Genomic DNA, 19,404 nt, shown 5'->3' on the forward strand with positions numbered 1-19,404 from the left:
GGGTGTGCAGGGGTGTTGGAGGGAATGGGTGGGCGGGTATGGGCTTTGTGGGGGGCTCTGGGTGTATGCATATAGGGGTGTGTGTATGTGGGATATGGGAGTGTGTGCGCATGTGTACGGGGTTTGTGGGGGGCAGTGAGTGTGGGTGTGTGTGGATGTGGGGGAGGGTCTGTGGGGGTGGGGAGGGTGTGATGTAGGGGAGAGTGTGAGGCCACTTCCCACACCTGCTGCTGCTTCCCTACTTATGGGGCTGGAGTTGGGGCCATCCTGCAGGTGATGGTGGGACTGTAGCATGCGCTGCTCCTGTGGGAATGAGCAGGTCTCAGCCCCATGCAAGCACAGCAGGGGCAGCCCAGAGCAGGCCGGATACAGTGAATTGGCAGGCATCTGCCCAGGGGCTGGATGAAATTGCCTGGTGACCTGGCCCACAGGCCATATTTTGTCTACCCCAGTTTAGTTACTCTGCAGATCCATATCTAACATGATACATGTTAATGGAGGGTTGCTAATTTCAGAATTTTGGCGCACGATTTATATAATTTGTTCTCAATAAGGAACTAAAAAATAACTCTATTTAAGAAAATAAAATGTCATTAAGGAATAAATAATTTATTCTTTATATCACTTATAAATCAAGTTATAGGATGTACTCCTATTTATGTAAGCAGCTCTTATTCACAAAGTACCCTGTTGACTTCAATGCAACCAGTCATATCAATAAGAACTGCTCACATGGAAAGTGGTTTGCAGAATAAAAAGTCACTTAAAATTTTTCCTTCCCATTTCTCCTAGCTCAGGGCTAAAGGGTGGGGTTGGGAATGGTGCATCCTGGGATGCTAGAGGAATAAAAATTGTTCACTTTATCTCCATGGAGCAGACTGAAGTTATCGTAACATGAGATAGGTAGCACAGCCCAGAGTTAACCCTTGGCTGAAGTGGTGTAACTTTGAGATGCACCCTTTAACTCAGAGGGTGCATAGCACAAGTTAACAAGCTTTAACATGCGGATACTTGAATTTTGAATGCCCTCAATATGGTCTTAGTGTAAAATGGAACTTTGCCCTCAGTATTACCTCCTCTGTTATATGCCAACTAGGTGTGATTTAAAGATTTTTTCTTGTTCTCAAAGACTGCTTAAGTTAGGCAAAGTTTGAATTCCCTTATCCTAGTTGTTAAAGAATTCTGCTCAGATGTCCTTGCTTCCCTTAGGGTAGCTGGTGTTAAACAGAATTGCCTTGCAGCAATATTGAAATCTTGCCACAGGAAGAACAGAGTCAAAATAAATATTTTTTTGCTTAATTAGAGCCTGTGTTGGTAAACCTCTATGTCTGCATGGAGTCCCATTGTTTCCTAGTATCTAATCTCACACATATATTTACTTACATATATAATAACCCTTTCAGGAATTCCTAGGAGCAGACACTTTTGCATTATTTATACTGCAACTCACATGAAGGAATATACATATGAATACATTATCTATTTTTATATATTGGGGTGAGCATGCGTGTGTGTCCATATCATACACATTTTATAATCGCTATGTATTCTATATATCATATATATGTATTACACACACACATATGCACAGGGATGCATGTGCAAAAAATTAAAAATAAGCTTAATGCAGGCCTATTTAAACAAAAGATTTATATGTAAGATATTCCTAATTAAGGTTTGACAGATTTAATGTATATTTCCATTAATTTTTAAATATCTCATCATGAAATATAACACAACTTTTTACTACTATGAAATTAGCAGTGTGTAGTGTACTGCACTATAAATGTGAATTTAGTTAGTTCAATTTGTAAGCATAAAAACAGGCAGAATGCAGTTTTATTGTTACACAGAGTGATGTAAGAATAGACATTAATTGAACAAATTCTGCCCCAGATTTTTTAAGGTCCCCTTGTCATTAACGGAAATTTTATAGGAGTAAATGACACAATACTGGGGTTCTGGGGTAATCATGTTTCCTGCAATCCAGCAAAATGGATTTTTATATTATTAAGAAAAATAAGTTTAAAAAGCTACCTGTTCTGTTACTAAAAATAAGTTAACTAAAAATAAATTAACTACGAGCCAGAATGCATATTATAAACACAGACACAACCTTCCTCCTTAGACTATACTAAACTAATGCAAGGTAGAATGCAATAAAACATATTCGGCATGGCTTTATGGACAAATGTAGTTCTGAACCTAGAACGGGTTCTGAGTCACATATTTCGTGGGTAGAAGAGTACAAAGGGAGATAAAAGGTCATTATAAATTTTCTGTAGTTGCTTGACCATAGAAACTGGAGGTTAACTCTGCAAGTGAATAATGAACAAATCTGGAACTCTTGTACCAAATTTACAAACTGATATACTGCAAAGGAATATTTGGCCCCACTTTTTTGGACAATGTAATTAAGGGAACTTCCTTTTTGTGTTATTCCCTGTTTTGGATTTTTATGAAACCCCTCACTGCATGCAAACCACATACTGAACTGAACACACAAATCCAGCCACATGAATGCCGTTTTCAAGAGTTGCACTGTATCATTTCTTCTGTGTGACAAAACTATCACCTCAGAACTCCACCTTAAATAAAAGAGGCAGTTTCAAGGTCTACAGGATTCCCTCTCTCCTAGACCTAGGTAACAATGGTCCTAAGCAATCAATTTCCTTTCTCTATCTTAATTTGCTCTTATATATCATATTCAAGATTTTATCTGGACAGGGGCTGGGTGGCACAGTGGATAAACCTCTGCCTTTTCACCTTTGGGATCATGGTTCAAGTCAAACCCTGATGAAATGCGTTTGATCGTCCTAATCTAGTTCTTAGTGGACAGTATTCCCATTATCTTTAAAAGGGTCAAAGCTGAGGCCATCTGGAAGAGTGCATTGTCCTATATCTTGTCTGTTGATTAATACATTTTCAGTGATGCCAGTTCCTTAACCTTTCTGAGCATACATATTCACACAAAAAAGCTTAATAAAGGTCCCTCATGGTTTAAGCCTTATTTTCCCTTCCCCCATTCTTTTAGATTTGCCTGGGAATCCTTTAGAAAACAGAATAACTATTCATTTTGTAAAGATTCACACCTGTCCTGTGACTAAGAACATCTCTAGATTAATTAGCAAAACAGGTGATTACTTAAAATCCTTGCTTAACAAATGGAAAATTTGACTCCTTGATGAAAGGGAATTAGATCTTAGGAAAATTTCCTTTGTTGGATAAGGACAGAAATCAGATTGGAAACGTACTTGCTGTACAAACTTACTGTTTTTTTGCAAAATGCTATCTGGGATCTGCCAGAGGATGTGGACATTTGACAATTCATATGAAGAAAACCACACTGCCCTTATGGCTGGTTGCAGTTGTTAAAAAAAACAAACAAATCCACAACTCCCCCACACCTTACTGGAAGAAGCAATGTGTTATTTCAATCCGGCTTCATAGTGTCAGTGTAGAAAGGGCACTTCAGTGGGGCTTTTGGTTCTTTTATCTAATAGATGACTGAATCAGATAAAAGCACCATAAAAGTCCCACTGAAGTGCCCGGTTTATGCAGATGTTGGATGAGCTGGGTCCTATTAATGCAGTGCCTCCTCTGGGTACACACTGGGCTCGGTGCAGAAGCACATGGAATTTAAAGTGACTTTTTTTAATGTCTGCAAGCAGCCTATTTTACCTTCTCCCATTAAAAGGAGGCATGTGTGTGCATTTCCCCTATATGGTTTCCAGATGCCAAAGGTTGGTAACCTTTGCTGTGCCATCAGAGCTCCCTTCACAAATTTCTACATTAAATATATAGAGCACTTGAGAGGTGGCAGAAAGAATGTTATGCCACTTTTTTTTTTTTAACCTTGCTCCTTTCCTCCATAATCTAATAATTCATTGGGGTCCATTTGTGAGTCAAAATTGTGATGAACAACTCTTTATAAATCATTTAACTGGCTTGGTATCAACAGCATGTATTGCACTGGGGACCCATCTCCTCCATGTCGACATGCCTCTGAGGCACCTGAGGAGCGGAGAGTAGTTATATAAGGAAAGCCAAGGATTCCTTGCAGATATGTCTAGATCCTTGGCTGCTTGCTTCAGGTAGCCTCATATTTGCTTTATGCTTTGGAAGTTGCACACAGGTCCCAAAAGAATAGAACATTAGGGTTGGAAGGGATCTCAGGAGGTCATTGAGTCCAACCCCCTACTAAAAACAGGACTGTCCCCAAATATATCAACCCAGCCAAAGCTTTGTATTGCTGGGTCTTAAAAACCTCCAAGGATGGAGATTCCACAACCTCTCTGGGTAATATGTTCCAGTACTTTACTGCCCTCCTTGTGAGATAGTTCTTCCTAAGGTCTAACCTAATCTTCCCTTATTGCAACTTGAGACCATTCCTCTTTGTTTTGTCATCTGCCACCACTGAGAACAGTCTAGCTCCATCCTCTTTGAAACCACCCTTCAGGTAGCTGAAGGCTGCTAATAAATCCTCTCTCAGTCATCTCTTCTGCAGGCTAAATAAGCACAGTTTCCCCTAACCATTTTTGTCACCCTCTGCTTTCCCCAATTTGTCCACATCCTTTCTGTAGTGGGAGGCCCAAAACTGAACACAGTACTCCAGATGTGGCATCACCAGTGCTGGATAGAAGGGAATAATTATTTTTCTTGATTGGCCAGCACCACACCTACCAATGCAGCCCAGTATGTTGTTAGCCTTCTTGGCACCAAGGGCACACCATTGGCTCATATTCAGCTTATTATCTGCTGTAACCCCCAGGTCCCTTTCTGCAAAGTTGCTGTTTAGCCAACTGGTGCAATAGAGGAACCACAAAAGGGAGGAAGAGAGCAAGGCAAGCCTGGTTACACCTACACAGTCTGATTAAACAAGCAGTAGCAAATATAGCTCAGCACCATCACCAAAAATCTGATTCTATTTCCACTGAAGTCGATAGTGAAACTAGTAGAAGTAAGATGGGGTCAAACTGTTAGAATCACAAATTACTTGAATACTCTGACAATAACGATCAAAATTATAAAGACAAAGTATGATTTTTCAGCTGAAATAGTTCATGAATATAGTTTATATGAAATATATGAAAGTATGAGTGATTTTTTTCATTTCTGATTATGGTTAAAGATTGTAAAATATTTTAAATCCTTTAATCACTCTCCAGTAGTCATTAATAGTTTTTATATTCCTGCTATATATTTATTTAACTGGCTCCTGAGCAGGCAGCATATAACTAATGATCCATTTGCACAAATCAATAACATGACTATGATTTTTTTCTCCTTAAATAATTGCCCATTAATTGCTTTTCTTTCTAAAGCTCTTGCAATTAACAGGAAATTCCTTAATTTCAGATATTTTGCAGCAAATAAGCAGTTATATCCTGAATCACTATTTTAAGTAATTGGAAAGCATATGATAAAATATAAGGATGTGGCTTTATTTTAGAAACTGTGAACTATAATACTAGGTTTCTATTGTCTGTGATTATTATCATTGTCAGACTGTTAAATCTCTTTTAAGACTGGCAAATCTCAAAATACAATCAAGTTCTAGGTGACTTATCTCTTTATAAAAATGGATAAACCCAGGACAAGACAGGACAGTCTGCTCCACTGATGCAGTGAAACCACAGAAATGGCTTAACAAGCCGGCTGAGGATTCCCTCATGTGAACTCAGTGCTATTTAGGTGCATCAGGAACATGAACAAAAAAGGGGTACTGGCAACGCACCACTGTAGAAGACCCATCTGGGGGTTGTTCCTACTTACGAGTAACCCTGAAGCTTCTGAAATGTGACTGGGAACTGACTTGTTTCCCAGCTAGCCTCTGGATGAGGATGACGTAGAAATGTTTTATAGCAAGGCTTGGCTAAACCTTAACACCAGTCTTTCTAAGCATTTTCTATCTCAAAGGTACTACTTTCACATAACAATTTAAACGCTCTAAATTTTTAAATGGATATATTTATCAAGGCCAAATTCAGCCTGAAATAATGTCCCTTTTTCCACTGTTCTCATTTTTTTTTTCTGTGATACTCGCCACTGGCACTATCTCATCACAAACTCCTAAATTGTTAATGGGATTACCCACTTGTTCAACATGGCCTTTACACCTACTATATAGACCACATTACATTGAATCTAAGACAGATATTTTCTCATGTTGTTATAACTCTGCATTAGGCACTAGAGATCTAAAACAGAATTTCTCTTTTCATTGATGCTCATTTGAAATAAAGTTTTATAGAACAGTCATTGTACATGCTGGTTGATGGGGAAAAACAAAGAGAACGGCTGAAGTTAGGAAAATGTTAAGCTTAAAAAATTCCAGTTTGAAAACTATATAGTACTTCTGTTGAACTGATAATCTGTATCCACTTTAGGTATTTATATCATAAATATGATATCCATTTCTACATGTACCTTAAGAATTCTTCTTCTTGATTACAATGTAAAAAAGAAGGAATAAGTGTGTATGGACAATGATAAAGTAGCCTGTTGATAATAAATATTTGTCAGGTCTTGTCACATCTGCACAAATTCCACTGTTACTGAAGAGACACCACACTGATAAAAAAGAGCTCAGAAAATCAATGGATCTTGAGCTAAAGCAGTTGCTAAACACACAGAAAACATCTTTATCCAACAGCCATAGTGCTGTGAAAATTCCCAAGCCTTGCATCGGTACAGCTCAGGAAAATTTAATCTTCCCAAATACTCATCAGGGCACTCCATCCTGCAGACCTGACAGCCCCACTTATAATTAATTATACAATTTCGATGGGAATATCGACTAAACAAAGCTATAAATCATAGAAAAAGTCAATAGGCATGGACACATTCAATCATGTCCCGACCAATGATTACTACTCTTAAAATACAATAATTATTTTCAGGAGCCAGCTTGAATTAAATTTCTGTCAGGCTGGTACAAGACCGGCGGTTGATGAAGGATGCGATGGATTTTTTGGGTTGAATTCGGCACAGGGACATTTATCCTTTTAGATAGGTAGTTTGTTTTTAGTGATCATGGTGCTGCGTGTTTAACTAGACCATGAAGATTAGATTATCTCCAATGGCTCATTATATCGTTTATCTTTTTCTTCCACGTTTGAGCTGGAAGATTTCCTGCTTCTCAGTGCGTGAATGAAATGGCAGCTGATTTTGAAATGTAGTGTGCTAGAATGCAATGTCTGCATATGTCTTTGCATGCAAACATGTGAGCGTGTATGTGTTTACCAAAAGTGTACATATACGTAAAATCAACCAAGTATGCACCTGGACTTCCACTGGTGTACTGCAAATTGCAATGAACAAGAGTGATTTTTCTCAGCATATAAAAATGTTGTATAAAACAGTAGTGGAATGAGGATAAAACTAAATGCCTCAAGTCATTATAAAAATGAAGTTAAAAACCATACAAAAATGAGTAATAAAATATTTTGCTCTTTAGTCTTTTATTTCTGTCTCTAATAGAGCTAAGAAATAAAAATAGAGGAAAAAGTTTTTTTAGTTGGTCAGGTTCTGAATCTGTAACGTCACTGAGTGTAATGAAATCCTCACTGTTCAAGATTTCATTACTATTAATCCGATTCCTTGACATTTAATTTTTATCAGTTTTCCATCAAAAGTTTTAAATAAAATATTACATGCTTCATGTAGAGAGACAGTCTCTCATGTGTCAGATGGAAGAGATAAAAGGCCCTGAAATTTCTAGGACCAAATGTCCTGAAAAGGAAGTATCTGCACAGGAAGTTGGTCTGTATACATTTTCTGAAGACTTTTTTCAGTCGGTCATATATTCAGACAAAAGGAGAAGCAAAAAGAATGATTACCTCACAGGAACTACAGTTCTTCAGGAGGATTTGTCCACATGTGTTCCACTTCTATGCATACACACCATGCACATGAGATCTCGTGTGTACATGCATCCACATGAGATCCACATGGACAAATGTTTGAAAGAGAAATAAATAGATTTTCACTTTCTTCATGATTCGAGGCATAAGTTAAAACTCCTATGACTTTCAAAAAATGGAAAAGGCTGAGACAAAGCTCCTCACAACCACATGTGGAAGGAACCTGATAGGCATGGATCTTCTCATGCACAAAAGGGTCACAGCTATTCTTGCATTTGGATCTGATGGACGACTTCTAAGGTGCCAGAGTCCTCCTAAGATGCCAGATTGTCTTTCAGGACTGATTAGTAAACTTATTTTCCTTACCATTTTCCACAACATGGAAAATATATATGCACAGAAAAGTGTTAATTTCTTTATGTTTCCTTGTCCTCATATATATGTAAAATGGAAATTAGTTTCTTCCCAATTTGGTTTCTTCATATCTAATTTTCAGAGGCTTCACTCTCCTTAATGTTGCCCAGCTACAAATCTTTGTGTTTTAACCAGTCATAGAATAAAAAAAAAAGTGATTAGCACTTGTATGCAGGTGAACACCAACTTCTTACACAGGTGTACACCAGCATGGCTTTACTGGAGTCAGTGGAATTACTTTGAAATGATTTCTACCAAACTGAAGCAAGCTGAATCCTCCAAGCGTAACATAAACTCTTCCAATACTTCATTTTTGCTCTGTTATTTTGGAAGATCAACATTTTCCCCTCAGTTACACATCTCTTAGAAACGTTAATGAAATGTGGCTAATTGTGGACAATGTGTGAACAGTTTGGCCAGTATTAGAGGGTGACTTATGGAACAAAATGAATACAAAACATCTGTTTAGTATTTTCTATGCAAAAATTGTATTTGCATATGATTCTATAGCTTGTCATTCAAAACAGTAGTCTTTCTGTATCTGCTTTCCTCTCTTATGTAGCCCTGTTAAGTCTGTCTCAAGGGCTCCTGACAGACATTACACTTAAGATGTGATTAACTGGTTAACCACATATGGCCACATGTTCATTCAGTTAATGGCATGTTAAAAAGAGGAATAAGGCACAAAATTATTACCGCAATGTAAGTGTAATAACTTTGTAGCTGGTTACTATCATGTCTTTAATTGAACATGTGCCCAGTCATCCTAGCCCCCAGAGAACTTCAAGACTTCACCGAGCTCCAGAAGCTGGTCAGCTGATCCAGGCATCTAGCCAGGGAAGCGTAGGAAGCCAAACCTGGTATTTGCCGATGTGCGGACAGTCCAGCGTCATGACCCTAAGTTCCCCCTGTACTGGCAATACGGTGCGATGAGATCTCATGCTCAATTTCATCATCATGCCTCCTGCCATGTACCTGTGGCATGCCAGGAAGTAAGACTGTTGGGATTCCGCATCAGACCCCATTATGCCTTTAATTTAACATCAGTCGGCAGCCAAAGACAGATAATCACACTAGTTAGAATCTCTCCATTTCTATTTCTGACTCTTCTTCCGTATTCTTTGGGATAGGAATTTTGATAAGAGTTCACCTTTCTTTAAATTTATGTCTTCTAATGTTGCACAATGAAGAGTAAAAAAATAAACAAAGAGGCTGCATGAAGAAAGAGAGGAAAGACGACAGAGAAAGAAACACAAACTTTGTTAAACATATTTTAAATACAAATTTAAAATTCTTTCCATGCAAAACTGAACACAACATAGAGCAGATGCTAAAGTTAGAGGTGACTCAATTTGGAAATCATCATACAAAAGAGATTTTTTCTTCCAAAAGAGGAACAAGACCAGAGTTATTATATTCTTAAATTCTAGATACATTTTGTCTCCCATTTTGTGCACAGAAGCATTCAGAAGGACAAAAGGATGGATAGAGGTGCACTGTATGTCTTTAGGTTTAGTCTAATTTATTTTTAATTACTGTAGAATCATAAACTTACCGCAGTGCCATTGTTATCCCTAAAAACATCTTGATTAAAGTAGTCAAAAAGCTTCTTTTCTAATTGTAGCATAACCTGAGAAAATAAAGCAGAAAAAGGTAGAGAATTTCTGCCCCAAGGGGTCCATACATTTCAGCTGGTGATATTCTTCCTTAGCTATATAACTTCAACCTTTTGAATCTATAGTACAATTCCTAGGTCTCTAAGAACTCCATCAAAAGAGCTCATTTGGTTAACTGGCAATCGCTTAACAAGACTGAAATAGCAATGCTACACAGAGTAGAAGTCTATATTTACCTCTAAATGATGCCTTGTTTTCACTTGGAAAGCATTCTGTGCACATCAGACAAGACTATACCCAACCAAATCCTGAGTTTCATTATAAATTAAATACTACTTCACTCCTCAAAGGGGTTCTTCTTTCATACAGGGTCAGATGATAACTTAACTCCTCACATTTTATGATTAAACCTTTGTGTATGGTGCCCATATATCTCTTGATTATCTGTTCTTTTGATACATATGTGATATCTTTTTTGATATCTTTTTTTTTAATGCCTGTTTTGACAGCATCGCAAAACAGGACCTCTCCCTCCACCCCCACCTCCACATGCTTAGATGTTTCTGACTCCAGTTCCAGTGGAGCGTGCCGGCTGAGCAGGGGTGTGTGGGGAGTGTGCTGCTGGCCAGGTGACATGCACACTTGAAGCATCTTGTCAGTTTCTTCAAATTAATGCTTTGGTCATATTTTCAGAAACCTCCTCTGATGCTTGCGACAGGCATTTAAAACAGGACTTTCACAGTGAAAATGGGACATATAGTCAACTGTATATCTGGGGTCAAAAATTAATTTTTGATGTTATTCTAGTGACTTTCAGGAATTGCAGCCAGAGTCAAATTTTGTCTTTGGTGTTTGTAAGTCTAAATAGTGGATAGCCAACAATGTCTGCATTCACTTTTATGACAATGACATGAACTATATTAGGTTGCATACCTTTCGGTCATTATCAGATTCACGAAATATTAGCTTGACTACTTCATTTGTGTCAGCTGCCCGGATAGTCTGCATTGTAGCTTTTGCACAAAGTGTCTAATAAAAAAAAAAAGAGACACACAAACAAGAAAGACCGTTTAACTGAAAGATAAGTTCCCTTCTCATGCAACTTTCTCAGTCATTGCACATCAAGTGTATAATCCAGTGCCGATTTGAGAGCGTTCTTGATGCAGAAATTTCATAGTAAACTAAGCACTCCGTAACTCATTAAAGTAGATACTGAATTAAAAATGTGACAGCATAGCATCCGCTTGCATTACGCATGACCTGTACCGTCACTGTCTGCAGCTACTGGCTCCTAGACCTTACTGGTTCACGTTACCCTTCTTTGCCCCTCCCCTTATCCTTCGTATTTAAATATCCTTCTATTTAGAACCACTGCTTCCTTCAGTTCCATTCATAGCTCTGATGCAGTACACTGTGAGCTACAAAAGGTTTCGCCTCTATGAACCAGTGAGTCTCTAAGGTACCACCCCCCGACCCTGACAGAACATGACATGGACAACGGCAGGAAGCTCTCCCAGCCAACTGTAAAGGCTTAGCTCTTGTTTGCAAATTCATCTGAGTTTCCTATCCAAACATTAATTCAATTTATAAAACACAAACACCATCTTTTTATAACATTATACTTGCCAGTGAAGGTTCAGGTTATCTGAGCAGCAATGGTCTGTGTGACCACCCTTCTTAAAAGCACTGTACCTCTTGTTTTTTGGGGAGGGGCATCTTTTCTGGCTAAAAGGTATTGCATCTGATCTAGGCTCACAGGTAAATCAGGTGGAGTGTCAGTCCTGCCCCTGATTTACCTTTTATCTGTATGGAGGTCCAATTTTAAGACTATAGCTACATTTGGAAGAATTAACTTTAGAATCTGTTGCATACCACTAGAGATGGACTTGAGGTTTTCCTGAAGCACTTAAGCATATGCATAAATCTACTTAAGCATATGCTTAAGTCATATCAGAGTTAAATGCATGCTTAGGTGATCTGATAAGTAGGAATATATTGCTGAATCAGGGCCAAGGTGCAGGACAAAATTAGGAGAGTTGGTAGGGATTTTTTTCCTGAATAGAAGTTTATTTTACTAGTGTCTCCCAAATGAACAGTGCTCAAGACCAGCATTAAATTAAGAATAAGGAAAGTGGTTATTTATTTGTGTCTGTGGGAAGAAAATATATTTTGGTTTTGCATAATGTTTCATTATAAAATATATATTTAATGTTTCTATGATAGTTGAGAATCCCAAAGCATTTTATGAACCTTAGAGAACTGATACGTATTGTTACAGAGTTGTAAGTTATGAATGTATCATTACCCCTAAGTTATGAATGTATCATTACCCCTATTTACAGATGGGAAAACTGAAGGGAAAACATCATGTAGACGTAACATAACATTTGCGTAAGCTACACTGGAATTTGAACTAAATTGGATTTCATCAGTACCAGAACAGAATTCAGCTTTTTTCATTTTATCCACTGGTACCTGGAAAGTCAGTGGCAGAGAGGAAAATAGGGCTCAGTTTGGTTGTTTATTTTATTTCATTTATATGCAGTTATACTGCTGAGCATCTAAACAAATATACTTGCCAATGGGAAAAAAATCATTTTCATACCCAAAGCATCTAGTTCTCAGCTAAAACTAGCAATGCTACATTACGAGCAGTCCAGAGAAGGATTCACTTTATAAAATGCACCTTCTCAGGGCAGGCAAAATTCTTGACAGGAACCTTTACAAGTTACCATAATTCAGGTAAATAACAGCAACCTAAACACTCAAAGGGTGCTGGTTTTGGAGTGTCTGATAACAAAAATAAGATACAAATCTGTTTTTGTCTTCAATTCTATGAATTTAAAAAGGGATAATTGATTTTTCCCTCTTGGGCTTCTTCCTCTGGATACTAGATTTTCTACCCCAAACCTAATGCCACACGTAAATTATACATGCCTGACAACAGCAACATAATGCAAAATCTGGCACCACTACAATTTACAGTGGTGCAAGCATTGCTATTGGAATATTTGAATACGTATTTCTTACAAGGGGAGAAAACTTGCATGAGCACAGGGCACCCTTGGAAAATGGCACTTATATTTTTTAATATTCCAGGACAATTTTGTTCAATACATCATGCTCTGGGAGAACATAGGGAAGATGTTAAAATAAACTAGTAAAGGTCATGTTAGGAGGAGGGAGAAGGAGTGGCATGCCATGCCCTTGGGGGAGCTGCAGTTTTGATTTCGTTTTATTTTTAACATTGACTTAATCACTTTTTCCACACATCACCACAATTTACCTTGGATCCCATTTTGTCTCTTTTGACAAGTAATTAACATTTTGCCATCTGTGTCTGTATGCAGTTACCAATGAGGTAATCCACCAGTGAGCCATTCCCAAAGTGCACTCCCTCTGATACCAGCTATTGAAATTCAAAGCACAGATTAGCTAATCGGGTCAAGCCCAAAAAAATAGCCCTTTGGACTCATGTGTCACAAATCAGTCTGGTCGCCTTTAAACAGCGCACCAGATTAGAACAAGCACCCGAACAAACCAAAGCGGAAAACCCGCCGCTCTCTAAAGCTGGTTTCTAAAGCCCTAACAAATCGCTCCATCTTTCACTCATTTAAACTTTCCAAATGAGGGTCAATATGGTCCCCTAGCATCCAAATGCTAATGCGCTTAAGTGCGCTTAAGCAGCTTTCCGGAGTGAATGGGCCAAAGAAGGGCTCGAAAAGACAAGGCAGAGTTACTGTCACTGTCAAAAAGTCATTGTAGCTACCCCCAGAGTGGTCACAATTCAAGAAATTCATGATTTCTGTCTCTTAAAGGCATCTGCTTGAGAACATTTTTTTTTCTGAGCTGCTTTATCTCACAACTTCAGGCCTGCTCTAAAAGAAAAAAAATCTGATCGACTCTTGAGAACCAATAAAGAGAAAGGACCCACATACCTTATTGCTTTCAAATTTCACACACACACAAAATGTTACCTTATTCACAAACAAAAAGTGATTGGGCAAAGGTTCATTTCTTATACAAGCTGAAGCATTCCTTTTTTCTCCCTCCTTTCAATTTCTACAAAGTCGTAGTCACCCAAGCAGAAAACTTTCGGGAACATGTGCTTTTTTAGGCTAGTCTACTGATGAAGGGATTTTGTTGTGAGAAAGAAAAAACCCCCAAATGCTAGGAAAACATGCTGCTCTTTTCAATATTTAAGGTTCCTTCAAATGCATCTTTTTTTATAAAGCTAGATGATGGTAAACCAACTATCAGAAACCTCTACCAAGTTTTTTTTTTTTAACTAAGGCACTAAGGGATTGTTTTTGCAAATAAAACATTGCTACAATATTTGCAGTAAGAGCTGCTGCTCAATCTTCACTCTTCAGCTATCTATTACTCTAATTTTTACTTGGATTATCCACATAAGTAAACTTCTAAGAATGTGTCACGGTAATTTAATTTAAAAATACACATGAAAACCCTTTATGGTGAGTTGTAAACAAAGCCATCACTTTTCCAATATAAGTCCATTTACTCAGAGCTTACTAAATTGTATTACTGTAAAAAGTTATGAATGCAAGTTTTGGTAATGATAAATTACAATTTTTGTAAAAGTTACTTGTATTCACTGCTCTTCTGCCCCAAGACACAAATCTACTTTGATTTCCAGGGCAAATAGAAACTTTGAAATTCTTTTCTTTTGTTTTATATGTAAGGTACTAAAATATTTTACAATATTCTGCAATATTGAATGCTACTTCACTTTTAACTATCAAAACAAGACATTTAGGTATACTGAAACATGGCAGCCATTCATTACATGTAAAGAAAATACCTTAAACCAGTAAAGTTTTTTTTTCTTTTTCATCAGTACATCTCTGCTAAAAAATGAGGGTTTTTTTTCATTACTACTTGCTAGAGACCCTCCAGAGTTTTGTATCAAATCCTGATATCTGATGCGAGTGCTTTACTGCATGCTTATACATACTTCAATTAAAAAGATTCTGCAAAAAAATGCATATATCTGGGCACATATGAATTCAAACTTTCCTATTGTCTCTGACTATATAGTCTAAAATGTGTATTGTTTTGCCCATGTGAACTAATTTTAGGAAACTTTGTTATATTTTTTCAATTCTAAGCAGAATAAATAATTGGAACACAAGTGCCTCTTTATAATGAAAAAGTTCCAGCAATACTTGTAACTCAGGCTAAGTATAGATGTTCAAAAAGCCCCTGACAGAAGAAGTCTATCACACTTTACTTAGAATGCTGTGAGTTAGAGTGCGAATGAATCAAACAGACATTCGCCATCCGGTGGGAGGGCGTCAGTACCTGCCTACACTGGCCAAGGCCAGCAGGAGGCTGCCAGAGTGGCCCCTCTCCTCAGCCCCACTCCTCCCACCAGCTGGCAGCAGCAGCCAGGGTGAATGGACCCCCTCCACCATAAGGGCCACCCCCACAGCTTGGTGACTGGGTTCTCGGGGGGCCTAGGCAAGGTTTGCGCAGCAGTGCGTATGGGGGGGTGTCCCCTCCCCAGCCCAGCCTCTTGACACCTGCAGCCAGGAGCTGCCTGACCTGGCTTTTTGCATGCTGTTGGGGGTCCTCTGTGGCAGGGGGACTCCTGCTCCCTCCCCAAGACCCCTGACAATGGAAGCCAGAAGCTACAGGACAGGGCTGCCCAGCCTGGCTTTTCACTGTGTTGGGAACTAGGGCTGGGGAAGAGGAAACAAAACCTCTCTGCCATGTGGACCTGGCCCAGCCCCCACCAAGACCCAAGCCTGCAAGCTTGGGAGGGCAGATCTGCATGGCAGAGAGGCTCTGTTCCCTCTCTACTGCCTCAACCCAGCTGTGCGGGGAGGAGACAGAGCCTTTTCTGTCTCTTCTCTGTGACAGCCCAGGGGAAGGGCTGGGCCAGTTGCTCACCCAGAGCAGATGAGCACCAGCTGAGGCTAGCAAACTGCCCAGCGATGGGCCCCTGGGATGGTAGCTGAATGCAATCTACACTGAAGCACGATGGTAAAGACATTCAAAAAAGCACTCTAACCTAAAATGCTTTAGTTTAATACCACATCGAGGGTTAACTTAGAGCAGGATCCACCATTTCTAAAGCACTTTAAGTGCTGTGAACATCTGTTCTGTTATGGTTTTAAAGCACATTAAGTGTAATGTCTGCACCTAGCCCCAGATTCCTAGCGCATGAGGAAAAGTGATTTTTTCAGAAACTTTCATGGGTTTATCAAAACTATTTCCTTTTATAGCAAGCCAGATGCAGAAGGACAGACAGTAAAAACGGCTGAGATTCCCAATCAACTGAAATCATGCACAATCTTGAACACAGCACTAACCAAAACATCATTTAGGATAGTAGATTAATCTTTTGTGCATTTTGACAGGCTATAAGAGAGATACATAGCTCATCTCAATTATGAAAAGCAAATACTTTTAGCCACTTGTCCTGAAACAGTCCTTGAAAAATATTTGCCTGACACTTATTGAATCAGAAAAACAAAATGCTTTTTTATTATCGTTAGGAGGCAAACTGCATTTGAAACAATCCAAGACTTAGAAGATTTGCTACTTTGGAAGTAACAGGAACATCTGTCTTGTTCAGGCTGTTCTTGATCTTGAAGGGGCTGATTCTCTTTTTCATTTAAATTGACATAAATCAAGAGTAACTTAACTGCACTCAGAGTTGTGAGAGTAATCATGTTCAGATCCTGAGAGCTTGAGAAAGTCAGCCTTTTTGTTGTAACACTAATGACTAGGACACATTCTAGCCAATGTTAATCAGTGTTTTCTGTGTTTAATATTTTTGCACATGTACTTTTGTACATTGATATTTCTGTTTTAGTGCAGGGCTATTCAGTCCTGAAGAGTTAAAATCCCCAATACCAGGCAATGAAATCACATGCAAACACCAGGATTTTTTGCTGGAGGGGAGGGGGAAAAATTCATTCAGGCTAAATCTCAGTGGGAAAGAAGGAACAGAAATACTTAGAGCAACTTAGAGAAGCGACTTGGTTCTCAACAGTCAAGAGAAATGAAATCAATTTTCTAGCAGGGGCCAAAATTTAGCACTGACATAAATGATGGCTCAACAGAAAACTAATACACATGGGTGTAAGTGCCAAAATAGTTTAACTTGCAGAGATGAGGATTTTAGTCAATGTTAAAAAACACTGTTATGCTAATAGACTGTAGGGATCAAATTCAGATAACTATAAGCAGGTGCAACACCCACTGATGTGTCTGGACCCAGAAGTGTTCACTACTGTAAGCTAAAGTAACAGTTTGATGTATTTTACATTGCCCTGTTGACTGTTTGGTCTGTTCCATCATTTTCTGTTCTCTTCTTATATCATTTATACTCCTTCTGTACATCTTCTGACAATAAGTGCATGCTGCACTATGTTGCTGCTTCTACCGTTGTATGAAATTTAGCTCAGTGTTTTAATTCAAACCTGCACCATTCAAACCTAAAGACTTCCTGAGAAGGGTTGAAGGGCCTCACAGGCTCTACCACAGTACCTTGGTCTCCACTTGGAGTCCTTTAGTTTCCAAAGGTTTAATTTAGATTTAAAACACTTATCTGAGCAGTGTATGTCTGCAGCAATAGCTTTGATGTCAAAAATACCCCTTTGAGTTTAAGTTGCAGAAATGTAATTGGTCTGCTGAAAGGATTTGCTTGTTCCTGAAGCATGGCTCTACAGTCCTACTCTCTAGTTCCTTGTGTGGAGCTCCCCATTCCTTCAGCTGAGATGACATGGCTGTTTGTGGACTGTGCATCTACATGAACATCTTTTTTTACTCCATATTCAAATAAATGTCTTCAAACTTGTTTTTCACAAGAATGATTTAATATCACTATTCACACATCATTAAAGTGCTTGATTCTTCCCAGACAAATAAGACGACAAGGTCTTGCTACCAATGAACTAACAATGAATAAAGCACAGTACAGACAAAAGGGGGTGTAAGAAAGGACATAGCAGCAAAGTGACTGGCACCTGTCTTCTTCTTTCCAAGGATTTGTTTTGTTAATTAAATTTCAAGTGTGCATTGTGATATGAGCCAAGCAACATGGTAAGGAGATTGGTGTGAGGGCAAGGGTGGAGAGTTATTAATGGAAAACACTTCATACGGTTATAGTAACTATTTGTGGCATTAAAGACAGCTCTGATGTATGAACTCCAATTGAAAAAAAAGGTAACTGAACTAATCTTACTAATGCAGTTGAAATGAGGATTTAGAAGAAAACCCCTGACTATAACTGAATACAGGAGAATTCAATAAAATTATCATCCTCTTCAATGAGGCTGAAAACACTACATGCTTTATAAGCCATACTCAAAAGCGACATAGATGGAAGGAAGGGTGGTAGAGAGCTTCTGTGTGCAGCTTTTTTCCTCAGAGACTCTTCTTTCTCAGCACACCTTTGCAGCAGCATGGTAAGATATGGTTACTCTTTTTGCTTACAGTTAGCCAGGTTGAACTGCTGCAGGATTTTTCTGTTAGGAGATTTGGGTGAGAGAGTCCAGTGTTTCTTCAATGCTATTTATTTAAAAAGAAACCTACAAATTCCTGTTTCCCTGAACATGGAAGCATCAAACAACAGGAGACAGTTTCTTTACGCATAGGCCTAAAACCCTTTCAGTCAAAGCTCAGCTCGAGATTTTCTCTCTTTTGGCTTTTCTATAATCCACTATTAGCAACATACCTAGACTGCTGGAGGCCCTGGACAAACTTGTAGTATTGGGCCTCCTTTTCCCAGAGATAATGATAATAAAAACTTAAAAATTACTATTTGGGGACCGCCTTTCTGTCCAGGCCCTAGCGGCCACCCAGTCTGCCCATGCCTGTGTCCAGCCCTGTCCACTATGTGTTTGCCATGCTCTCACATCTTTTCTGGCTTTTCTGCTCTCTCAGCTTGACAAATCACTACAAAATAGCAGCCAGCAAAGCCCATCCATGTACATGTGCCTTGTACATGGTTTTATATTTTGGTAGAGGCAGCTATCCATTTCTCCTATGAGATTCATTAAAAAAGCTTAGTGGCTCCTTGCTACTATGTTAAACAAAGGACAGTGGTTATGCTCTCCAGTTTCAGTCCAGTTCAGATATCCTCCAACCCTTAGTTTTTTCCATGATCATCTTGAAATCCAATCATTGTTACCCTGGACAAGCCTATACATACTTCAATTAAAAACATTCTGGAAAAAATGCATATATCTTGGCACATATGAATTCAAACCTCATACGAAGAAAATGAAATCTCAGAAGCACTCGGAAACATTATGGATTTGAAGTGGACAAATCAGGAGCATCTATTAAAGTGAACTATATTTAGTATTCTACAATCTGGACAGAACTTGAGGCTATCATCATTTTTCTTAACTAATACTGTGAAAGGCTGGTTTAAATCTTGATAAATCAAAGGCTGGTTTAAATCTTGATATACAAATATAATTTGTATCTTTGTTGGATTAGGAAAACAACTCATTCTTAACTGAAAAGTCTCT

At 38.6% G+C, this 19,404-nt stretch overlaps 1 protein-coding gene across 4 annotated transcripts in view; it reads right to left on the reverse strand.

Annotated features, from left to right (window-relative positions):
- INPP5A (inositol polyphosphate-5-phosphatase A) overlaps positions 1-19,404 on the reverse strand; it is a 624,592-nt gene that overhangs the window by 52,078 nt on the left and 553,110 nt on the right. For 3 of the 4 annotated variants that reach the window (XM_090057772.1, XM_090057771.1, XM_090057770.1), the window contains exons 10-11: positions 10,829-10,924; positions 9,835-9,909 (exon numbers count right to left, since the gene is read on the reverse strand). The exons of the other annotated variant lie outside the window; for it this stretch is intronic. In XM_090057772.1, the coding sequence (XP_089913898.1) occupies positions 9,835-9,909; positions 10,829-10,924 (171 nt within the window). The remainder of the gene's footprint in view (positions 1-9,834; positions 9,910-10,828; positions 10,925-19,404) is intronic. 4 annotated transcript variants of the gene reach the window in all.

Source organism: Crocodylus siamensis, chromosome 7 (assembly GCF_052110815.1).
Source record: "Crocodylus siamensis isolate JL-2025a chromosome 7, ASM5211081v1, whole genome shotgun sequence".
In the NCBI taxonomy this organism is placed as follows: Eukaryota; Metazoa; Chordata; order Crocodylia; family Crocodylidae; genus Crocodylus; species Crocodylus siamensis.